The sequence below is a fragment of the Blastomyces dermatitidis genome (genome assembly GCF_000003525.1).
Source record: "Blastomyces dermatitidis ER-3 genomic scaffold supercont1.3, whole genome shotgun sequence".
In the NCBI taxonomy this organism is placed as follows: Eukaryota; Fungi; Ascomycota; class Eurotiomycetes; order Onygenales; family Ajellomycetaceae; genus Blastomyces; species Blastomyces dermatitidis.
In genome coordinates, this window is record NW_025544776.1 from 918905 (window position 1) to 942021 (window position 23117).

General features: G+C 47.2%; 8 protein-coding genes across 11 annotated transcripts; 4 read left to right on the forward strand and 4 right to left on the reverse strand.

The window, feature by feature from the left end:
• Positions 1-22: 22 nt before the first annotated feature.
• On the forward strand, positions 23-1857 carry BDCG_02607. Of its 2 annotated transcripts, none has more exons than XM_045418153.1 (4): positions 23-430; positions 518-551; positions 649-759; positions 848-1857. In XM_045418153.1, exons 3-4 carry the CDS (start codon positions 650-652, stop codon positions 1650-1652), a joined length of 915 nt encoding a protein of 304 aa, XP_045280109.1. In that variant the 5' UTR covers positions 23-430; positions 518-551; position 649; the 3' UTR covers positions 1653-1857. The 2 variants fall into 2 exon arrangements, with proteins under 2 accessions (XP_045280109.1, XP_045274796.1); XM_045418152.1 differs by having other exon boundaries at positions 529-547.
• On the forward strand, positions 1858-4135 carry BDCG_02608 (uncharacterized protein). Its single transcript, XM_045418154.1, has one exon. It carries the CDS (start codon positions 1987-1989, stop codon positions 3622-3624), a length of 1638 nt encoding a protein of 545 aa, XP_045274797.1. The 5' UTR covers positions 1858-1986; the 3' UTR covers positions 3625-4135.
• On the reverse strand, positions 3642-6066 carry BDCG_02609 (ATP-dependent RNA helicase DBP9). Its single transcript, XM_045418155.1, has 4 exons — positions 5794-6066; positions 5660-5736; positions 5125-5603; positions 3642-5064 (listed from the first exon to the last, which is right to left on the reverse strand). The coding sequence occupies exons 1-4, from the start codon at positions 5987-5989 to the stop codon at positions 3930-3932; spliced, it is 1887 nt and encodes a 628-aa protein (XP_045274798.1). The 5' UTR covers positions 5990-6066; the 3' UTR covers positions 3642-3929.
• Positions 6067-7380: 1314 nt separating this feature from the next.
• On the reverse strand, positions 7381-8767 carry BDCG_02610 (uncharacterized protein; the record flags this gene model as incomplete). Its single annotated transcript, XM_045418156.1, has 4 exons — positions 7381-8012; positions 8199-8340; positions 8398-8430; positions 8603-8767. Coding segments are annotated over 4 exons (929 nt in total), but the record flags the coding sequence as incomplete, so codon positions are not given.
• Positions 8768-9779: 1012 nt separating this feature from the next.
• On the forward strand, positions 9780-10213 carry BDCG_02611 (uncharacterized protein; the record flags this gene model as incomplete). The annotated part of the gene is made up of 2 exons (XM_045418157.1): positions 9780-9785; positions 9887-10213. 2 exons carry the CDS (start codon positions 9780-9782, stop codon positions 10211-10213), a joined length of 333 nt encoding a protein of 110 aa, XP_045274800.1.
• A 3714-nt stretch (positions 10214-13927) lies between these two features.
• On the reverse strand, positions 13928-16615 carry BDCG_02613 (the record flags this gene model as incomplete). Of its 2 annotated transcripts, none has more annotated exons than XM_045418158.1 (3): positions 16527-16597; positions 16044-16444; positions 13928-15978 (listed from the first exon to the last, which is right to left on the reverse strand). In XM_045418158.1, the coding sequence occupies exon 3, from the start codon at positions 15921-15923 to the stop codon at positions 14604-14606; it is 1320 nt and encodes a 439-aa protein (XP_045280110.1). In that variant the 5' UTR covers positions 15924-15978; positions 16044-16444; positions 16527-16597. The 2 variants fall into 2 exon arrangements, with proteins under 2 accessions (XP_045280110.1, XP_045280111.1); XM_045418159.1 differs by having other exon boundaries at positions 14604-15978; positions 16046-16444; positions 16527-16615.
• A 180-nt stretch (positions 16616-16795) lies between these two features.
• Positions 16796-20709, reverse strand: BDCG_02614 (uncharacterized protein). The gene has a single exon (XM_045418160.1). It carries the CDS (start codon positions 20691-20693, stop codon positions 18732-18734), a length of 1962 nt encoding a protein of 653 aa, XP_045274801.1. The 5' UTR covers positions 20694-20709; the 3' UTR covers positions 16796-18731.
• A 202-nt stretch (positions 20710-20911) lies between these two features.
• On the forward strand, positions 20912-22680 carry BDCG_02615 (the record flags this gene model as incomplete). 2 transcript variants are annotated; one of them, XM_045418162.1, is made up of 3 exons in its annotated part: positions 20912-21376; positions 21624-21898; positions 22162-22680. In XM_045418162.1, exons 1-3 carry the CDS (start codon positions 21364-21366, stop codon positions 22678-22680), a joined length of 807 nt encoding a protein of 268 aa, XP_045280112.1. In that variant the 5' UTR covers positions 20912-21363. The 2 variants fall into 2 exon arrangements, with proteins under 2 accessions (XP_045280112.1, XP_045274802.1); XM_045418161.1 differs by having other exon boundaries at positions 21004-21898.
• Positions 22681-23117: the final 437 nt, after the last annotated feature.

The window sequence follows — 23117 nt, forward strand, 5'->3', positions numbered from 1 at the left end:
TTATATGTGGTCCGTGCATTTTCCTTTTCGGGCATTTCCATCGAACTTTATTTTTTGATGATCCCTCACAGTACGGAGTAGTAGATCGTCGTCCTCCTTTCCTTTGACAAAAACAACGCATTGTTGTTTAGCGCCTAGCACAATCTTCTGCCCATTTCTTTCTTGTATATATATTGCCTATACCAATGCACATGTTCTTAATGGAAGAATTGTGATTACATTGCCCTCATGCACCTCAGCCATGGCACCCTGGAACAACCCTCCAGCTTCTGGAGGGGCTGCTCAACTGCGACCATGTATACGGTCGTAGCAGCATGCCGGGCATTCCTCTACGCCGCGAGTAACACGGAAGTTCACGGGCACGAGAAGTTTATAAAACTCCTGGAGTCTCGCGCGGATCCAGGCTCGCGTACCCGAGGCTTGATTACTGGTATGGATGGAAATAACCATTGCAGAACTGCTGCGCTTGCTTCTTTCACAAAGTTAAAGATTTTAGTTCCTGGGGCTGATATAGTAGGCTTGAGGCAGTATCAAATCATATAAGCGTGTACGTACGTATAAATGGCTATGGTTAGCTGCTTCTAGTCCCTGCGAAATAGAAAGTGTTCTCTGGGCTGATTGACGACTACCCTTAATTTATTTTAACAGAATGGATGACCCTTTGATGTGGGGAACGATTCCGTTATTAAACAAACGTGCATTCAACTCGTTCAATCGCAGATGGGCTTTTGGAAGCCATGATATATGCTACAGCAACAGGTAGGAATGACAATGCTCAATATCTGCCTGTGCCAGCTTGACAACTGTATGAAGTGATGTTTAGCGGCTTACAGTAGGTTATCTACAGAGCTGTTTCTGCATTTTTCACCCTAGGTCAAGTCATGCCTACACATCGTATTCTCCATTCTCCGTACGGAGGCCTCTTCCAACCTACCATGACACAAGCAATCCGCCTTCTGTCGCGCGGACCATTTTCTCCTGAACCACATATGGCACCTGCTAGTCGGCAGCATTGGAGTCTACAGAACGTTTGCGTTGACCCTTTTTCAGAAGTGGCTACCGCATATACTACCACAGGCGAAGATTCGCATATCGCGCCTTCGGCATACGCTTGTAATAGTTTTTCGTGGATTCACATCTTCCCGGAGGGAAAAGTGCATCAAGCGCCTAACAAGACGATGCGATATTTTAAATGGGGGGTGTCGCGGCTGATTCTGGAGGCGTCCGAGTGTCCCGATGTCGTCCCTATGTGGATTGAAGGCACCGACCAGGTCATGCACGAGGATCGCGGGTTCCCACGATTCATACCCCGCGTCAACAAAAATATAAGTATAACCTTTGGCGATCCAGCTGACCTGGAGGAGCAGTTTGGCGATTTAAGAAGGCGGTGGCGGCGGATAAAGGCAAAGGCGGAAGAGGGTCAAAAAGACCTGTCTCTTGGAGTCTTGAATGATGAGCTCAAGTACGGAAAGGAAGCTGTTGAGTTGCGCATTGAGTGTACAAGGAGGATTCGAGAGTTGGTTCTCGCCGTTCGAAAATCGAGAGGGCTGCCCGACGAGGACCCAAAGGAGAGCAGAGTCGAAACTTGGCTTCGTGAAGGGCCGAAAGTTGAGGGGAAAATGGATGACGGATCGTGGATTCGAGATACCTAAGATTTGTGTATACTATGTTTTGATATTGCTGTAACCATACCCTTAGACCTCATTGTCAACAATTTACCTATAATCTACCCTGGATCATGTTGCTCCCGCAAAGAGGACAGCCAACGCCATCCATCCTTCGTTCTATTATCAAGCCAATAATATCTGATTACGACATCTTCATCATTATTTTTTAGTGGGCGTTTGTCATCGATATTAGTTAATCTTAGCGTTGCCTTGTTGTCTGTGGCGTTCTGCGGGATTTTGATTTCTCTCCTGTCCACCCCACCCACCACACTCCTTTGCATCCATCACAAACGCCCGCCAGTGCAGCCAACAGCCGCTTATGCCCAAGAAACACCATAAACCAACGAGCCCCAAGCCGAGTTCTACCGTCCATCCATCCCTGACCTCGTTTACGGGTTCAAAGAATCAGAGTAGTAGTGGATCGGCGACTAGAGATGGGCGGTCGGTAAATGACCTCATCCATCACCTCCGTCGTACACAAGTGTCGAGACGTGATGAGGTCAATGCGAGTCTGTCGCGGGTGGCGCCCAGATCAGTTCATCCCTCGATAAGGAATCTACTAGGCCTGCCCGAAACCCCTCCCCCGCGTCCGCGTCCTAGCACCCGTGTTGTCGGCGAGCGGGGGGTTCGGAGAACGCCTGGCCCCGCTGCACCTTTGAGTTGGCTAGCACCAAATGATAATGGACCGGATTCTGAGAGAAGACGCAGATTTACTCGCGATGATGCGCAGGAGAGAAATGTTCGGCTAGAGCGTTTACCGGGCATACAATTCCCAGCTAAGGGTAGCTTGCAGCATATGGTTTTGAAGTCCATGGCAGTCAACTGGGACTCGCATCTTCTGTACGATGGCGTCTTTTTATCTGAACTTCCCAGCCCAACGAAGCAGCTGCTTCTGAGTTATATCTCTACATTTACAGACCATGCCTCGATGGAGGTGAGGATGCAAGGGTTAAAACCCTTGTTCCTGGACAGTTCAGACGATGGTATCACCGAAACTTACCCAGATATTACTCGTCTGGATCTAGCCTCCTGCCTGGGCCGCTGGATGACTTTCAAACACCTGGCGCGAGAAATCAAGGGGGTGGATAGGGCCGAATCACACTCCCACGGGAAAAAAATTGAGGGCTCGACCCTCCCGTCCTGGGAAGAAGAAACGGACAGAGAATTCTCTTCGGCCGCTATTCCTCTAGCTCCAACCCAACCACTCCAACAGCGGTTTTCCAACCTCAAATTCCTATCCCTCGCCAACCCCATCCCCCGCGAAGCCAGCTGGCACTCCCTTTTAAACCTCCTCCCACACCTTTCTACGATAACCCATTTGTCTCTCGCCCACTGGCCAACCCCAACCGTAACGCCAAACTCCCTCACAGTGAGCATGAAGCATCCGAAACTCAGCTCCCTCTCCCTGCCCTACGGCGGGACAGATATATACTCCGCATTCGAAAACAACTGGGTCGAGGCCGCTGGAATCTTACGCAGACTTTCCAAAACAACTTATTGTCTCAAATGGCTGGACCTAGAAGGCTGCAGTGACTGGCTCCCAGCTCTGAGCTGGAATGGGATCGATTTGGAAGGAAATTTCCATGCCGCGGCCGGGCCGGAGTGGAATGGAGCTTGGAGGAACCTTGAATGGCTGGGTCTTGGGCCTGGGTGGTTTCCCGATGTGTCTGATGTCGAAGACTCGTATCTCATCCACGAAAGGGATAAAACCCTGCTGAGGGAGATTGAGAGTGGGCGTTATGACTCATCATCGCTTGGAGCTGCTGGAATTGAGGACAAGAAGGCGCTGATCCGGGAGAGAGATGGATACCGGAACCTCATTGAGCGGGCGGTTGAGGTGAAGAAGCAGGTGCAGACGATTAGGAGGGACGGTGGTGGGAGGTGGTTGGAGGTTTCTCTCGGCTTGGAGAGCGAGGACGAGCTTAGGATAAGGGTGTGTGGGGATGTGGTGAAGTGAAGAATGCTACAAGGGCGATGTGGCGGGCAGCTACAACCCGGGGTCCACATACTTGGTCCGTTATTTGAATCACAACATATTCGTAGAGCATTTCTGTATCAAACTTTTGCAATTTTTTCCTATTTTTGTTCGTATACCACTCAAGAAACTGCGGCCAGGCCACTGCAGCTACTATACAGTTTTCGTATAGTCTTTCAACTATAAAGCCCCCCTCCCCTGCACATGTGAGATAAATGTCAAGATAAACGTGCATGTGCCTAATATCCCCAGATGCACCAATTAAACAAGAATAAGAAATCCAATAACTACTTCCCACCAGAATTGAAACTCTTCAGAGGATCAACTTTCTTCCCACCCCTGCCAGCCTTCGCTGGTCTGCCCCTACCCCTATTCCTCTCCCTCGCCTTCCGAATTCGATTTTCATGCGTCTTCCTAAAACCAACAAACCCAACGTCGCCAGCTGGACCGCTACTAAGACCCCCTTTCCCCTTCGTCGGCATCAGGTAATCAGGTACGTGTTTCAAATGCGCCTGCACACGAGCTGCCCGTAGCTCCCCATCATGTCGCAACTGCCTCAACTCCTCGGGATTCTCCTCGAAATGGCGCTTCAGCTTCTCACTTTTGACAAGCTCCTGGCGGATCTCGCGCGCACGTGCTTCCTGTACGGCGACACGAGTAACAGCACGGAGCGCGTCGGACATACGGTATCGGAATGCGTCGACCTGTTTCATTTCGAAGTGATAAGGTTTCACCTCCCGACCGAGCTTGCCCTGACGCTTGATAATTTTGCCTAGCACTGCCTCGTCGTGCTTGGCGGAAGAAAAGCTCGTGGGTTTGTGTTTGCCGAATTGGTCCGATGGGACGACAAAGGAGAGGGCCATGCCTGTCTTGCCTGCACGACCTGTGCGGCCAATGCGATGTGTGTAGGATTTAGAGTTGGTGGGGAGGTCGAAATTGAGAACGCAGGCCACGTCTTGGAAGTCAATGCCGCGGGAAATACCGTAGTCCTTTTCCTTGGCGGATTTTTTGGGACGCTTGCTTGGACGTGCTTTGGTTTCGTCTTCGCTGGAGTCTTGGAGGTAATTATTTGTTGTCTTGACGCCACTGCCGTCATCATTCTCCTGCTCTGGATCCTTGGAGCTTTGATCTGACTTCCGGGATGGTTTCCTAGGTTTTTTAGGTAGTTCTCCTAGAACTTCCTGGTCGTCGGCCGCTATTATGATGTCGTACACGCCCTTGTTGAATTCTTGAACCACATGGATACGCGAATTCACAGGTAACTCGGAATTAAGCACGCAGCTCCTGATACCAAACTGTTCGAGAAACAGTTTCAATCGGTAACAACGGTCCACGTCACCAACGAATATGATACATTTCCCCTTGACAAGTTGTAATTTGAATATAACATACGTCAAGAGGAACTTCTCATCTTCCGCACACCTAACGAAAATGTTAAAAAATGGCCTTTCTTCATAAAAGCCGTGTCAACCAGAAACCTACCTGACAACAAATTGGCTTATTCCAGCCCCTTCATCCTCCTTCTCTTCTAGTTTCAAAACAACGGGGTTCCTGCAGAATAAACCTTTCAGCGCATCCACTTCCGACGTAAAAGTTGCACTCATTAAAAAGGCCTGAACACCACGGGGTACAGCCTTGGCGAGACTCTGCATGTCTTCTTCATAACCGTACGAGAGGACGAGATCCGCCTCGTCAATGACTAGATGTGTTAGGTGCTGAAGAGTGAGCGCAGAGCTGTTGATATTCACAACCGCCCGAGCGGGAGTTGAGATGACGATATCGGGGAGGTCGGCAAGAATTGAGCGTTGCACGGCATCGGAAACCTTTTGGGTAAGATTTGTGGAGCGTATATCTTTGCCAGCAAAGGCAGAGAATGAGGTAACTGTCTTGTGAACTTGTTCCGCCAATTCTCTCGTTGGAACTAGGATCAAAGTTGAAATCGCCTTGTGTGTAGGGTCATTCTAACTATATTGTAAGTCCCATGCCTTAATATCAGCACCACGGTGAGGAAGCGTACCGTCTTTTTCTGAAGAATCGACTGCAAGATGGGCAGGAGGTAAGCAGCTGTTTTTCCAGATCCGGTCTTTGCGCGAGCTGCGGGAAAGTTAGAACTGAAGACTTTTGGGATAAGAGGGGTTAATAATTGCATACCTAAAACATCTTTCCCATCTAAAGCTAGTGGAATTGCCTCCGCCTGAATCAGCGTTGGTTTTGTGAATTTCTGTTGCGTCAGGGCTTGGAGGAGTCTGGGATCGAGGTTCAAGTTCTCGAAACTATGGGCCGTATTATTCTTCTCCACACTATCTTCCGGTGAAGGGACATTGTTGGCGTCTAGCTTCCGCTTCATGATTGACAGCCAACTTCCGGCTCTGGTACGGATTTACTCTTGATGTTGGGTTTTGAAGGCGTGTTTTTTTTTTTTTTGGTAGCTCTTGATACTGGGCGAAAAAATGCATTGAAACTTTCCATCGCGGGGCTTGGCGCTGCGTCGGGCCGCCTAGTTAATCCGGCCCACTATCAAAACACCTCAGCTCAACTCCTTATCGTCTTCATAAGGGACCCGCGGGATAGTGACGCTTGACATATCTGGACTTTTATGTTAAAACACCCATAAAGTAACTTTTAATATCAGTTGCGGCGCAGACTTGGGCCTATAATTTTCTTTGTCGGCTTTGCTACCCGAAATCTAGGCGCCAATCCTCAGTCTTTGGCCGTATACAATAGGGGAGAAACGTCTCCAGTTAAGGTTTATCAATCTGATGTTAAAGCGTTCGGCTGCTAACTATGCCTTATACATGATAATAGATACGCGAAATGATTTAAAACGAGGGTGACATGAATGGGTGAATCTGGAGTAAAGGCGTGCTGAAACAGTTGAGCCCTCGGATGTGTATGCTCGCGAATTCGACTGGCGGCAGGTTTACAGGTAAATGAATACAACAAAGGATTATTTTCATTCCAGAAATTTTCAACAGAATCGGAATCGTACCAATGAGACAACCCCAAGCAATAGGAATGGGAATTTTAAGATTGGAAAGACAAGAGCGGACATCAAGGATGTTTTCAGCGAGGAGCTGTCCCACATTGTCGGGCCTCTAGCATCCCGCTTTTGCACCGTATGTGGCCGACATAACATATAAATCTGCAAGGAAAAGGATAGTTAAAATAAAAGGGGATCCATTCATGGACCGGTGCCCTATTCCTCTTAAAATCCCTGTGGATGACGAAGGGCCTTCCCAATGAAACATTTAAACGCCATTCCGAAGGAGTTAACACTTTAAACGAGGAGACTGGGTGTTTCAGGTATATACTGCGGTGCCCCGGATTCAAACAGCAATGTCTCGCGCACCGTATCACCCCTTCCGGTATAACGATAAAAAATCTTCTTGAATCATCCCGCTCAGTTTTCGATTGCACAGAACATCGTGTGTGTATATGACGGCGTGTGTTTTCGTATCAATGGACGTCTGTCGATTCCACGCCCGGCGCTGTAGGAATGGCACTATGGATATGTTGAGCTAAGTTCTCTATATAGACGTGATTTCACAAATGCTTACAAACACCAACAACAGTCCCCTCGTCACAATCTACCTCACCAACCTTGTAGTATCACCTCGGACGTTCCCTCACATGATAGCCTTTGGCTCATTAGCCACTGTTTCTCTCACTATGCTTCACTTCGACAACATTACCTAGACTTGTGTAATGCTGCGAAGCATCGTTCGTCCTGGTCTTCCGTGCGGGGCCAAGCTCTGAATCTTTGGATCCCGTTTAGCGTATCTCAAGACTCCAGCCTCATCATCAACCCCAGGATTCGTGGAACTATTTGTCGCTCACCTTTTTCTGTAGGGACCAGACGAGAAGCTGAAGCTCCACTCAGCGGGCGTAACGCCTCTCCTTGATTCATTGGAGGATGGTGTTGCTCACTCCGAGCTAGTAGACTCGCATTTGACTGAGACGGATGTGCGAACTCCGCTGGGATATTACTATAACCCAGAAGATTGCTATTTTGGTGAGGTGGGCTTGCGAAAGCTGGCGGTGAGCTATGATCGTTTTCGACATTGGCGGGGTATCCTGAACGGTAAACGAGTTGAGGATTGCCGATTCGCGAATTATATCCGCTACCGTCTGATGAGTCCTGGGCCACCGGTGGAGGTGGATTCCCCCGTTTCGATGACAGATGATACTGAATGCGCTTGTGTGGAATCTCTGTATTGGGGCTCTGCGATCTATGCTGTTTTTTAAATCTGTTTTCCCTGCCGCGTGGTCCGGCCTCTCGTTGGTCCAGGGCATATATATTCAACTCCCGAGCGGTGTCTACCACATCACGGTATTGGCTCCTCTCGTCGTTCTGCTGACCTGAATATACGCTACGTGATGTGCTATATTCTCATTAGCTTAACTCAACGTTTGACGTCCTTCCCTGGATTATGAATCCAAGAAGAAAGATGTTTATGGTAGTGCATTAATATGTCTAGCTTGAAGGGACTTGATTTGGAGCAATACTCTACGGTTCTTGGAACTTTAGGTGAATGTTCTGCTATTCCTTGTCTAACCGGTCTCTTTTCAACTTGTGCGGCTGGCTGCTGATTCTGTGGATCACATCCTGTTCGGCGATATTCTGTACTATATGCCCACGGTTCTCGGCCAAAAGATTCTGAGGTGTCCGTTTCCTCAAAATCTGCGAGTCGGTTGTGACTGGGTTCTTCTGTCAGTCTGCCCCACCGGGCCATAATTCTAAATCCGAGGACGTACCTAGACATGTTTTTGGCCGATTTGCGCCCGCTCCTAAGTTCGGCTATGATGTCAACAATACGATAAAAATGCAGGAAGAAGGCAAAAATATCTATCAAATGCTTTGTTCTTTGGTCACATAAGAGCACAAAATCACCGGATGCCCTCTTGCGACCCATAATGCTTAGGAGGAGGAAGAATGCGAACCATAAATAAACCAGCTAACCTTGCGGCTCAGCAATTTTGTTCAGAATGGAGGTGGCGCCAGGGATGCAAGTTGTGTTGGCTTTGCCTAACTGATGTGTAAAGATATTGAACAGCTGATCGAGAGGTGCCTTTTCGCGAATCATGCAGGACGCTAAACGAACCTGACGCTTTTTTTCCTCCATAGATATGCACAATAGCGGCATATCCAATGCATGTCTACCTACTTCCAAAGCACATATACCCGATGACTGGGAAGTTCGTCCTGCAAATGGCCACATGCCATATTCGATTTAGCCCTTTTGGGCCACTCGTTGTCAATCTCCCGACCTCCTCAACCAGAGGACACTTATCCAGAGGTTCGTGATGTCTTTCTCAACCTGTATAGGTGAGCAAAACTGGTCAGTCCGGCAATCCCGCATAAAATACTTCAACAGGAAATTGTCTTTCTAAACGCATACCTGCCGGGCGCCAACATGAATTTATCTCGCTTGGCAAGTCGGCACATGCCCTAAATGACATTCTGACAGTATCACACACTCTCTCTCAATCAGACCAATTATGGTATCCCTAGCGGTCAGTTACCAGCACTCTGCTCCCCATATTCAGTCAAACAAATGATGAGCACCATTGGTACCATGGTATTGTATTGAAAATGCGACCCTGGGTTATGTCATGTTATTTTTCCACGTTGGTAAGGCTGGGTATTGATACTGTATAGTGATTACCGCAAAACGTTCCTTTACAATACGGATGCGAAGTTTCAGAGAAAGCAACAGTGTCTTGTTTGCCCGTTATTGTGGAACCCATGATAATGGGACTACCCTTCGAGGGCTTCCTTTTCGCTTACAACATAATATATCTTCTATAGGCGGCATGATTCGCGGGCTTAGATGCACCCAGGGTAATGGACATGACTGCCGAGACTTATTGTCAATGTTCTGAAATATTTAAAGTACCAAGTGTGAATTACCCTCTGTCCACTTCAATGCCTCAGATAAAAGGTGAATGAATAAATATGCTCTCCATGGCTAAGTCTCAACCCATCCTCCCTGATATAAAAGCAGTTGTTAAGCATTTTTTGTAGCTCATCCGATCTGGACGATGCTTCTACTTGTCAAATCAGTTCAAACACAACCCTTTCGGAATCCAGATGGCTTCTCAAATGCACAAGTGTAAATAGGCGCAGATCCGATGCGATGCATGTATGTACAGTACATGTACCATCCGTTTTGTGAAACCCCCAGCATTTGCGACGGAAATAAGAGAACGCTGTCTTCAATAAAGGCACAGTCATTCATTCCAGTGTCTACCGATATCCTATTCAAACCTCAAACCCGAACGCCAGGGACCTAATTATGATCGAGATAGATTGGATCCACTATTCCATAAAGGAATCCCTAAGCTGGGTCGAGTATCGGAAGAACGGGGCGAATATCCAGCTCCCGGAGACAACTATCGTGGACTTGAAGATGACCTGATCGTGCAAAATTATCAGCTAGAAAGAGAGCTAAGCAAGACATTTCAATACATGAAGCACTCTAATGAAGAGGGTACTAGCACGTATTCAGATGATTTGGATGACGACATCTCCGGTAGGAGTGAAGTATCTGTTGGCTTTGGAAACATCTAAACATGCGATCAAAGCGAAAAGCCTTGTCGAGTGAGAAAGCAGCGACAGGCAATTTTAAACCAATGTTGGGTGATGAATCAGAAGGCTTCCTTGACCAACTTGAGGTCTTTACGAATGAGCGGATAAATAACTGAACTCTCTGGAGGAAAATGCTGGACCCGTCCACCAAGAATACAAGGATCAGAGTATCAGAGTTTGCTATGGTATCCTTCAGTGTGACGCAGGTGGTTCCGGTACCAGTCTTATCATTCGAGCCAGCTTCTGGGCAGCTTGAGAACACTCTGTTGGGAAATAGAATCAAGGATTATCTTTGTTTTCTGAAGCAGACTCTACGCAAGCTCATGATCCCATCAGCAACCTAAATAAGTGGCTTCTGCATCAACTTCGCATCTCCATTTTTGAAATGTTCTTCTACAAGGTTATTACAAGGTTTGACATTGGGAACCCGACGAGCAAACCTTCTATTTATCGATTCAGTGATAAGACTTCCACCCCAACGCATAACACCCCTAATCTCCAATTACGGGTTCTCCTTTCAACGTCCTTGAAAATCGGGGTTTAAGATCGCAGTCCATCCCAGATGAGTATACAAAGCGGGGCACCTACACTAAGTTCTAGCCGAAATACAAATTGGCAAAGCTGGGTCCAGGACCCAGTCAGTCCTGCGGCACTAAGATAGCGAAATGGCCACTTTGCCTGGGTATCATGATGATATGTATCCGGTCGAGCAACCTTTTATCCGCCAGTATCCCCTGACTTATCTTACAGTCCTTGGAAAGGATTGAATTGGTGCATATACTAGGTGCATACATATGCCAAAATATGTTTGATTATCAAATTGAATTCTATGTGACACAAGCTCAACTGTTTCATTCTAAGCCTTCTTGTTTTACGGTTCCCCAAGTCCTTCCGTTTCTTAATAATGCCTTGGGCTTTGTGGGTATTACTCTTTTCTATCTATTATTTCTTCAGTTTACGCAAATTGGTAATTGGCGCATAGGGGAATTCCCAATTTTCTGATATTTCATTTCACTTTTCATCCTTTGCTTCGGATTACCTTCATTTTTTTATTCTCTTGGTGTGCAACTGCCTATGGTGAATGGCGCAGCGAACATCGATTATTTTCTTGCGGTGAGTTTGACGCTGTACGTTCTTGTGGACCCAGACATCATCAGCTTTCAGAGGATCGAAATGGGCGATAAATTTCTGCGCACCTTAGTCGACATTGTCGTCAGCAATTCGAAAGCGAGCCAATTCAAGCTTCCCAAACTTCATCAACTTAGCAGAAGCTGGGCGCCCAAAGAAAAGAAAAAAGAAAAGAAAACATCCCCGCTTCTTTATCACTTATCTACGTGGTGCGAACAGTCGAATTCCGAGAGGAGCCGGTCTGGTGCCATTTGCTATTGCTTTCACCAACAGAGTCCCGTTACTCTATCCACTCACTGACTAACACATCACAACTGATATTTCCCCTCTAGACCTAATTACAACATACCCTCCTTCAGACGGACATAAATTGCAGACTGTACGGCTTATTCGTTGTAAAATTAACCAGTACGGGGTTAATGATTTCATGAGTGTAACCCTCCAAGGCTTGGGCGCAACTTCCTGCTGATTTGTTTAAGCCCCATGTGAAGTACTATTTATTTCTTTCGTGGGACGGGAATACCTGTGGATTTTTTGTTTTCCAGGAACGAGGACATTTCTAACACGCGACTATTCTCAACCCCCCCTCCTAGTTCGTTAGGGCTTTTCCGAAGCCATCGACGTTAAAGTGGACGGACGGACTAACTCTATATAAATCAAGGGCCGCTGTAACAGCCTTCCGGATTAGGGTACATGGAGCTATCCAACCATCAATTATAACTTCTTCTGGCAGACGGGATACTACCTACCTCTTGTTACGACAATACGAGAGCAACAATCTTGAAAGTTGCACTAGATAAGCGTGTCAGCCGCGTTATATGCATGGCCGGCCATACATACGCGCTTTTTACGAGATTAATGTCTCCATTTTTCGGGCCCTTGGGACGCAAGTCGGCGTTCCATAGAATGAATATATCTGATTATTTATTGACACTGATTTTAGGGCCGACCACTGAAGCCATCAAGATTCCCTTCGAAGTATTTCTGTTACAAAACGGTGATTAAATTCCAACGCCACTCATGGCCATTGAACATAAACAATGACCCCGAGAAATTCTAACATTGGATCAACTACGAATCTCGCAACTATGTAACGGAATGTTATGATGCCGTATTGATCCAGTTCTAGCTTTTTGTGCAACAGCCCTTGTTCCCTGTATTACGAATACCCGGTTTGGAATCCAGCCAGTGGGCGAGCTTTCCCATAGATGCCCCCGTTAGATCCTTGAACATTTCTATCTGCATACCTTGGCAATCTAATGACTGTTCGTCAGCAAAACTCATACAATATTGTTTATTATCGGTCATATCAACCCTCCATTGACGGCTATACCAAAGGAAGATACTCCCTGGCTCCCGCTCGCTATATCAGGTTAAAGATGTTTATCCTGTCTCTTCTTCCCTTTTTCGTGGACCGCATGGATTTATCATGCTTGTCATCTTGTGTCAAATTTATAGTGGTAGGTAGGGCAAACTGAGGTTTGTTCGCCACTTTGTTGGAGATCGGTTTGTGCCAAGCCGGCACACTAACGATAAATTCCAATCGCCCTAGCCGCGGGGTTTATTGAGATTTGGTTCACGCAGAAGAAAGTCAGGATGATATTATCCATATTCCAAATCAAAACATGGAGTAGTAAAATATATTCAGACCTATATTATCCCTTCAACTTCTTTCTAATAGTTATATTTAAATCTCGAATTTCCAAATGTTCAAAGGCCACCCCTTAAAACTTTGGCTGCCGCCATGCTTGACCCAAGTGTTTCTTTGGCCAGAAATGGTAGCAACATTGCTATCAAACACATTCCTCTACTTTCCCTGACGAGTTTCTTGAGCGGGAAATAGGCCATGCAACCAAGAGTGCTTACAATGTCCGATATATCCGGGCTGTCAAGTAACCTGATAAGACCTGTATTTTGTTTAATTAAACATACCTGAAACCTGGTGAGTGGTAGTTCTTCTCAGTGGACAGAAACACAGCGCTGAATGCCGGAAAAGCCACTCACGGTGCTCACTTCTTTATCCCCAGCGTAACCCGCAGCTATCGTTCTCAGAATCACTAAACCGTTCGCCGTGCTTTGACTCCACAGGCGCAGAGAGCACGGGGCCCCTTCCATTATTTTTAAGTTCCGGAAGATCCCAGCGAACCAAAAGCCACAATTTTAAACTTGCGGCCCGCACTAACTCAAAATAACCTTAAATACAGTTGATGGGCATGAAATATAAACACCAGGACAAAATTTTAGCAGAGCGGTTAAATGCCATGAGTAATAATCCGAGCTGACAACGAGCCGTGTTCGATGGCCTCCTTTGCACAGGCCTAAATTGATAAGATGATAATGTACAGGCCCACAAACGGCCCGCATCAACCATTCAACGCCCCGGCGGCGCTGGTTAGTTTGTTGGAAGTTGAGGATAGGTTTCGTTAGAAAATTGCCACTAAGACCACACAAGGGTAAATACAGCATTGAATGACCATGCCGTACTATCTTATCAGATAATCGACGTTGTGGAAGCCTGGCATGTGAAAGCGACGCGTCAACGGTGAATAATATCTCACGAAAAAAATGGCAAAGAGTCCAGATAGCAGCCTATTAAACTAACTAAAGTGGTCCTTTCTGTCGCGCTCTCTGATAGAAATACACACATGCTGCCGCTAAATTTCTTGTACAGCTAGCTATTCCCCCGTGGATTGGCACAGGAGGAGGTTAAATTAGGGAAGCTTTTTGAAGCTCAGATGACACGCTCCACACATAAATTGATAATTGCCTAAGTACATACATGTGCAACAGCAGTTTTGCATTTGCCGAACTGTAGCGATCGGCCAAAAACTGACTTAACACAGCACAAGGAAGGAAACGTTCACGTGTTTGGACATATTGCCCAGTATTACAATCTCAGACCTTCAAGAGCAGCAAGAGGGACTAGCAGAACAAAACTCCAGTAGCCGTAACTTTATTCACACAAACTCCAGTTTCCATTTTCATATCAAGTTGCGCTGAGTACACATCTAGGTACATATCAAAACAGTCCTGCCCTTCCCATTTCCGCTTCCGTTTCCATGTCCATCACCATTGTACATACATCCATGCATAACTACGTAAAATAAAAGGGAATAAGCATAAAAGCGAACAGCTTGGGGGGAAAATAAATAAATGAGGCCATGCCCATGTCAATAAACAAGGCAAAAAAACTGAGCAAAATTCAAATATTCCCCAAACAAATCACATACATACCACCAATCCCCTAGGATACCCGACTATCATAATCCTCCCCCTCACTCTCACTCAAACTATCCCTCCTTCCCCTCCCACGCCTACCTCGCTCCCCACCATCCGCACGCCGATACCCGTTCGACAATCCCGGAATAGGATGATGGTAACTCCTCGTGCCGGTCCCCGTATCCGAATGCTCCCCAAGCGCAACCTGCTCATACGTGTAATCCGAACTATGCGTCGAAGATAAATCCAACGGCGCCACATAACTGCCCGGCATCGCGGTGCGCTCCCGCTTGCGCGGGCTTGACTGGCGGGAACGATTGGAAATATGGGCGGCGGCAGGGACGCTTGAGCGCGGGCCGCGGGGACGGGTTGACGTGGAGGGAGCGACGGAACCGCGGCTACTACGGTGGTAGTGCTGGTGGCTATCGTCGCGGCGTCGGGAAGAAGCGACAGTAGGGTCGCGCAGTTGGTGTTCCTCCGTGGCGACGGTGAATGCATCGTCCTCGCCAGTGGTGAAGGAGAAGCCTGAAGCGTTACGTTGGCGCTGCGAGCGGCGGCGGTCCGGTTCATAGCCTGGCAGTGGACCGACGTGACTATGGGTCTGAGTCTGGCTTTGGCTCCATTCGCTGTCCTCGTGGCCGTTCGAAGTTGTGTAGTCTGAGGTATGATATTCACCTTCCGGCTCACGGTTAAGTCCACCCACTTTAGCAGGCTTCTCATGCCGGTATGCGCGCATATCTTCATCCGCGCCACCTTCCCACTCCTCATCCCTCCGCTTGCGCAGCAACTTCTCCTTCGTTGTCTCCCTGATACCCTTGCGTCGCGGCTTCTCGCCAGATACGGTTGAGCTATCAACCGTGGTCGTAGCATCCGTGCTACTCTGATAATCACTGTACCCCTTACCAACAACGCTCCCACCGCCCAATTTCGTGCTCTTGGTGGCGGCACTGAGCGTTCTGCCATGTGAATCCTTCCGGCGTAGTACTGTAGATTTGTATTCTTCCCAGTCACCCTTGCGCCACACGAAGCCGCCATTCTTCGCCCAGAAGAAGAACCAAATGGCAGCCAACACGAAAGCAGCTCCCAAAATGGCAAAAAGAGCCATTAGGCCCGCCATGTTTATGCTGGTGGGGTTGACGATGCCACGACTGGGCTGGACGGGATTTGAACCTGGGTTATCGCGCGGGGCGAGGGGTTCGGCTACCTCTGTGATCGGAGAGGAGAGTGCGCGTTCGCGGAGTTGAGAGATGGGGAAGTTGAGCGATGTTTTGCGTTTAGAGAGCTTTGTGACATACTCACTAAACTTACCGGATGAGCCCCCGGCATAGGTAAGGAATGGAGGCATGGCTATGGTTTTTGATGGGTTGCTGATTCAGACGGTGAAGACGAGATGGTGAGACCTATATGTTTGTTAAGAACAAGGCCCAAGAACCAAATTCCCGAAGAAGGCACCGATGCCACACACACACACACACACACACACACACACACACACACACACGCACACGCTGAGCGCGCGTTCTAACCCTCTATCTGCTACCCTTTCCGGTTGATTTGAATGGTTCTCAGCCAGCGGTCCCCGAACAAGCTGAGCCCAAACCAGCTCAAGCTGGAAGGGAATCAGCCAGACAGCGCTGCGATCTTAGTAGTTGCTTTTCTCGCTTCGCCTCATATAGCTGCAATAAGGAGAGAGGTTCCTCTGGTGGCAGTCAAATCGCGTCAAGGAGCCACTCCGAACGATCGACTGGTATGTAGCTCGTAGTAGATATCGGGTGAAGGAACCGGTGCGGGAAATATATATAACAGCGAGAGACCAGGCACTGTAGAAGATAAGATAGTGGGGGGGTGGGTTGGGTTGTGGATTCGCTAAAATACGAGTTAAAAAGATCAGTATTCGTCAAACGATAAAAGCAGGAGCAGGAACAAAGTCAAGTCGAGAAAGGCTCACCACTCGCTTTTCTCAACCTCAACCTCAGCGTCGATTGTTAGGAATAATCGGAAGGCTGGGGAGTTGTGTGACCTCATCTCCCATCTCCATTCCATTCCCCAGCCGCCGCCTTTTTTTTGTTTACATCAGCCCGTTGCGCGGGACAACGTTGCGTATGTCAGCATGTGGTACCCAACACGTGACTCTGGCCAGATCGTCCGTTTATGGTTAGCGCAGATCTGGGCCGGATTTACAACTGTGGATAAGTGCGGGAAGTTCAATCTCAGCCATTGGAAAAAATGTAGTTAAGAGAATTTCTATAAAGTTTGAAGAGAAGCAGTTTTCATGAAAAACAGTGAAAGAAAAGTAATAATAAATTGAGACTACCCTACATTATACAGAAATTCACTAAGAAAAGAATATAAAGAAAATGAACAAATTAAGGGGTAGAAGCAACAGGGGTGAAAAATATGAAAAAGAAAAGGAAAAAAAAAAAACAAAAAGGGGGTATAGAACATAATGAATATAAAAGGGGACAAAATATCCAGCTTCAAATAAAAGACTGAGCAAGGAGCGTAAGCCGCGGGGTAGTAAGAATTTGGAGCACTGCTTGCTCGAATCAAATGGGGATTGATGTGGGAGAGGGGGACAGGAGGGAGGTTTGTAAAACCCTCTTCACCCCTCCTAGCCATCCGGACGCTTAAACCCGCTCATTAGGAAATGTAAACAAGAAACAAGGAGAAGAATAATAGGAAGCAAGAATAATAACGGCGCTCGCAGGGGAAGGGGGGAAAATGGAACTTGGCAATTGGAAATCGGAAATCAGAAATCGGACGAAAAGAAGCTTGAGAGTTAAAAAAAAAAAAAGAAAGAAAGAAAGAAAGAAAGAAAAGATTTAGCAGAGAATAATAGGATTGTATGAAAAGAATAGCAAGCAAATTCGCTAGAGTCAAACAATGAATAAGAGCAAGGGATGAAATGAAATGGATAAAACAAGCAGAGGGAAAAAGAAACGCTTATTATATATGAGAGTAGTTGGGCGTTAATGATTAAAAAGTGAAGATGATGACAAGAGGGGAAGAAAAACGGAAGCCAGAAAATAATAGTAATAAATAATAATAAATCGCCATTCATTGTAAAAAACCAAAACAAACAAAAAATGAAAAATGAAAAATGAAAAATGAAAAAAACCAAATCGTTGAAAATCGTACAGATCATTAATTAACATGATTCAAACCTCCGCCAGCGCTCAGACAAATGAGAGTACACAGCAACATAAATAAATTAATAAAAAATCAAAAGAAAAATGGGGAGTAGGGAGTAAAGATGCGATGGGCAACAAAAAAGGGGTAACGGGACATTTTTTAGGGGATCGGATAGGGAAGTAGATAGAGGTGGAAGAGGGAGAGAAGCTGAGTAGGGATTGAGTGAATCGCACGTAGCCTACGTAGGTAGGTGTAAATAGGGGTAGTAAGGCGGGGGTGAGGTGGGCAATAAATCAAAAACAAAAGTTCCAATCATGCACATATGCAAAAGAAATGCAAAATATCAAAATAAATCACCCAAATCGTGAGAAAATGATAAGAATCCAGAAAAAGAAAAAGAATAAAATAGAGCGCAGGTGTGAAGGATGAAGTGAAAAAGAAAAAGATGAATAACACAAGAAAAGCATCAGTGATAAATGAAGGCGATGATTGGAGAGGAAATAACCAGAACTGCAGAAAGTAAGCATGATCAAAGTTAAGAATGAAGACATAACAAAAGGGGAGTTTTCAGGTACATGATTTTTTTCGTGACATCATCGCTTGCTTTCAAATCAAAAAAGGGGGATATATAGCAATAGAAAGAGAAGCAAAAGAAAAAGAAGAGAGCACGTTAGACATAACAAATATTTTTTTCCCGCAAAAAACAAAAAACTTTTGATGGTTTTTCCAAAAAACCGACCAGGCCTCCCATTTTTGTCTTTTGCCAAAAGTGATTTCCCTTTCCTTCTTTTTCGCTTTTTGTATTTTTTTTTTCGCAAACGCGGTAAATTCCCCCCCCCCCCGCGCGAGAAGGAAAAGTAAAAAAGTATTTGGAAATGCGATAAAATATAGCATTAAACCCTAAGCTTTTTTTTCAATGCGTTTTTTGAAAATCAAGAAAAACCATTAAAACCGGCAAAAAGGTAAAAACAGCAGGTAGTAATCGTTTTGCTGTAAAGCATATATGCAGCCCAGGCAGGGCTTACGACTCCAACAGGCCTCTTCCACTGTACCCAGAGCGGCTCGAGCGCCTACTCGCCCGATCAGAAGACGAATCCTGGCGAAGGCGTCTACTCTCCTCAATATCTCTCCGCGAGCCACTAAGTGACTCCGAGCGCGAGAGGAAATACCGCTTTGGTCTCCGCCCTTCGATATTCACCTCCAAAGACCCTTCCTCGCCAGATCGTAAATTGATGACCTGCCGATCAATGTTGTCTTTGGGAACCCCGATCCTGAGCCCGCCAATCATCACTGTGATCTCATCGTCCTCGGGCCGACTGATGCCACTCTTGGTCTTGACGTCGCTGCCACGGCTGCTGTCGGTGCGGGTGCGGAGGCTGCCGCTGTCGCTGTCGGCGCGGTGGCTGCGTCGGGATTTCACGAGGGTGTCTAGTGTGAGCGGGGTGGCGCGGGAAGTTCGGGAGGATTGGTATTCTTCTGCCTCACGTTGCTTTTGGTCGAAGTCCTTGGGCTGTTCTAGGCCATAGACTGATGAGCGGCGGCGACTGTGTTCGATTGAAATCCTGGCAGCTCGTCCGGGGTCGTGGTAAGAGGTGGTTCTGATGCCTGCTTTGCCGGGTGCACTGGGTCGTCGCTCGGATAGGACGGCGTCTCTGGACTTCTTTCTGCCTAGTCGGCTTGGAGGTAGGGCTGCGCGAAGGTCATCCATATCGATGCCCTCTGGGCGCCGTGACGTGGTTGGGGTAGATGTTGCAGTGGCCGCTTTGCGGGCAGATGGTCGACGAGGGGGGATGATGACTTGGGGAGGGGGTTTGCTCTTGGGGACTGGGGGTGGTGGCATGCGGTAGAAATCTTCATCAGGGTCGTATGTCGACGGTTGAGACACTGACTCGCGGCGGGCACGAACTTCCCGAGAAGAAGGCTGTCGGTGTAGATCTTCGCTACGATGGGTGGAGGGTGAATGTGGGTATTCTACCACTGGTGTCCCGTACATTGAAGCCCGTCTGCCAGTTGGTTTTTCAGGCGATCGGGAGGTGGACGCGGCTCGTGGTCGTTCGAAATTAGGCGGTGGGGCGGACTCATATGCCATATGAGACGGGAGGGGAGGGGCAACAGGTCCGTTGGACATATACGGCTGCATATAGTGGGCGTATGCGGATGCGGATATTGGGGGCCCATGTTGTTCGTAGGCAGGGGTTTGAGGAACCATATGCATGTACATATTCATGTCTGGCATAGTCCCTGAGTGGAAACTCATGGGCCGACTCTGGTGATAAGAATTCGAACGGTCGCGACGAGATGATACGATTTCCTGACTAACGATAGGTGGATAATGGTATGACTGAGGATGAGGAGATGAGGGAATGTCGTAGCCATGAGATTGGGAATGCATATAGGAACCGTAATCGGCCGGATGAGGGTCAGGAAGAGGAGGGGGCCCCATAGGCATATGGTGGTATCCATATTGGTCACAATCCAGGCAGGTATCGGGGGCATGGCGTCCATGGGTGGATTCCCATTTTCTTGCCTTGGACGAGGACCGCTTGGGAGCAGGTCTGCTGGAGCTTCTGTGCACACCTGTTATTGTGTGCATCGTTGCTCCGCTAGAAGAAGAGGAGTGATGGGTTTCTCTTGATTCCCTATCCTTCCCCCTGGATTTTGATTTCTCTCTTTCTCTGTCGTCGGGACGGCCTCTCACGCGTTCGATATCCCTATTGGCGATGACAGTGTCCAGCTGAATAAAAGGAGGAGTTTTCTTCCCCGTGGGGAGTGAATCAGCACTGCCAACAGTGGCTGCTGTTCGGCTGGAGTATCCCGAGTCGCTCGCACCGTCAGTACTAGTGCCTGACTGTTGAATATCGGCCTTCGATCTTTTGACAGAAGCGTTGGCAACGGTGCGAGTCTCTGGAATGGTAACGTTGGCATCCTCATCAAAATCTTCGAAGAAGGCAGCGTACGATTGCTGAGAATTCCTGGAAGCCATGACTCGACTGTCGAGGTTTGGTGGGGCTTGCAGGTATGGTTCGCTCGGGAGGGTCCCGTTGGCTCGATGAATGTTGACCCAGACTGGGACTCTCGACGAACCGTCGAATCGTTCTCGACCAAGACAGCTGCGTGGCAACGCTGTTCTCTCTTTTTATCCCTGGTGTTGCAACAACTTGGATTTGCCAACAAACACTTCGGACTAGCGCGAAACTACTAATTCGTTTCCTTGAGAACTCCAAAAATGCCGTATTAAATATATATATATATATATATATAGGTCGACTCCGTTTTTTTTCCCTTTATTCTTCCTCCACCCCACTTGTTGTGTCTTCTCTTCTCTCTTCTTTTCTTTTCGTTTCTTTTTTGTTATTCAAGATAATGTCGATTTGGGTATCGCCAGGCCGAAAGGAGTGAATGGAAATTTTTTTTAAAAAAAGGAAGAAAAATATGACGTAATTAATTAATGACAGGAAAGAAGGGCAAAACTTGACACGGGGCTAGGCGAATTTGTTTCACCTGTACACAGTGGCTCTGAATTTCAGCTCTGAGAGGGAATCCACTGAGACAGTCAAGTGCTCCATCGAAGTCTTGAGGGAATAGTCGAAGAAGTGGAGGGGCTGCAAGGACAAGCTCAGACACTAACTGGGCAGCGGAGCAGACAGAAGTCGATGAAAAACAAAGGTAAAGAAAGAAAATATGACGGATAGTACATCAACTTCTTTCTTCTTCCCTTTGTATCTTTTTATTCTTCCCTTTAAGAAACGACTTTTTCGACGTTTTTCTTTTTTGGAGGAAGGGCTGCACGTTGTCTATCTAGGAGAGCAAAAAGAAGATGCCAGCAGCAGGGATGATGACAACTCGGGATGGGATATTTTGCAGACGGAACCCGATCAAAGACAAATAGTTAACGAAAGCGGACTAGCAACAGGACGACGAGGGCGGGAATTCAATTCTACAAAGCCCAGCCGGATATTTTTCAGGCGACGAGGGAAGAAATTTGGTGGTGCGATGCGGTGCGGTGCGGTGCGTGTTGTCCAGGGCTGTCTTGGAGGCGAGAGATTCCTGCAGTGGGGTAACCGAGATCACCAGATCCGGTTGGACAGTCTGGAATTCGGGGCCCGGGAATGGTTGGTTGGAAATGCAGGTTTTAGTGCGAATGGTTGGAAGGGAAATGTGGTCCCGAGAGAGAGAGAGAGAGAGTGTGTGTGTGTGTGTGTGTGTGTGTGTGTGTGTTTGGGGTGTGAGGAGAAAAGAAGAAGATGACGACGAAGGAGGAGCAGATAGTTATCCCTGCCCGTCTCTTATTTCTTTTTTTCTTTTTCTTTTGGTGGTATTATGTAGTGGCAGTTCGTTATCGATAGCGGAGGGATAGGATAGGTGAGGAAAAAAGGCGGGCTTAGCGATTAGATAGCGTTGGGGGTGAACTCGGGGAGGCCGTTGGGCGATTGATTTGGAGTAGAACCTAGAGGATGCGAGGTGCCAGGTGCGAGGTGCGGGCTGCAAAAAAGTCGACGCTGGAGACGAGCGATCAATGGTATGAGGAATATACGAATGGCGACGGGAGACAGGCAAAGCGCGGTGGTGTGGTTGCAGTTGGAAGAGGGCAAAACGGTTCAGAGTGGGCGTTGCGCAGAGCTGAACGTCGCACACGGGAGTCGTGGTTGGCGATGGAGAGGCGATGGAAGACAAGGACGAGGACGAGGACAAGGACGGGGATGACGGCAGCAGGACGGTTGTCGTGTTTGACGCAGACTCGAGAAAGGCAGGGAGAGGATAATAATAACAATAATAATAGTGGTAAGGGTGAGAGGATGGAGATGGAGATGGAGGAGAGAAGAAGAGAAGAGGAGGAGGAGGAGGAGGAGAAGAAGAAGAAGAAGAAGAAGGGATTGGAGGCAGACACACAAAAGGGGGGACGGAAGCAGGAAAGACGAGGAGAAGGACGAAATCAGCCACGGGACACACACAAGGAAAGTAAAAAATAATAGCAAGAGATGAAAAAGAACAAAAAGAACAAAAAGAACAGTTACCGGCTTGCTGATGACTCGTTATCAGAATAAATATCAGCGGGACAATCCCGCCGAGGGTCCTTTCTTTGGAGTAATAAGTTAAATATGTCTTATTCTTTTATTCTTATTCTTATTCTTATACTTCTTTCTTATCTTGCGATTCTTTTCTTTATCGTGTGCGCACAAGATTTAAAAATTTCCCGTCAGGCATCAATCTCGCAAATGCTAACTTATTATTTACTTCCTTTTCTTTATTCTTCTTTATTCTTCTTTATTCTTCTCCTTCTTTTGACATTTTACGCTCTTCTTCTCTATCGCTTAACTTATATTTTTGTATTATTTCCATGTTATCTCTTTTTATTTTTCAAACGTCAAGTTCAACCGCCTGCCTGAAAATCATCCATCCCCATCCC

What these genes read in the sequence shown, in the direction of transcription:
- BDCG_02609 (XM_045418155.1), bottom strand. Translation starts at nt 5,989, where the DNA reads ATGAAGCGGAAGCTAGACGCCAACAATGTCCCTTCACCGGAAGATAGT. An exon ending in CGATTCTTCAGAAAAAGACG is followed by an intron (nt 5,604 to 5,659) that starts GTACGCTTCCTC and finishes CAATATAGTTAG; the next exon opens with AATGACCCTACACACAAGGC. An exon ending in ATAAGCCAATTTGTTGTCAG is followed by an intron (nt 5,065 to 5,124) that starts GTAGGTTTCTGG and finishes CATTTTCGTTAG; the next exon opens with GTGTGCGGAAGATGAGAAGT.
- BDCG_02607 (XM_045418152.1), top strand. Translation starts at nt 229, where the DNA reads ATGCACCTCAGCCATGGCACCCTGGAACAACCCTCCAGCTTCTGGAGG. An exon ending in GATATATGCTACAGCAACAG is followed by an intron (nt 760 to 847) that starts GTAGGAATGACA and finishes GGTTATCTACAG; the next exon opens with AGCTGTTTCTGCATTTTTCA.
- BDCG_02608 (XM_045418154.1), top strand. Translation starts at nt 1,987, where the DNA reads ATGCCCAAGAAACACCATAAACCAACGAGCCCCAAGCCGAGTTCTACC.
- BDCG_02614 (XM_045418160.1), bottom strand. Translation starts at nt 20,693, where the DNA reads ATGGCTTCCAGGAATTCTCAGCAATCGTACGCTGCCTTCTTCGAAGAT.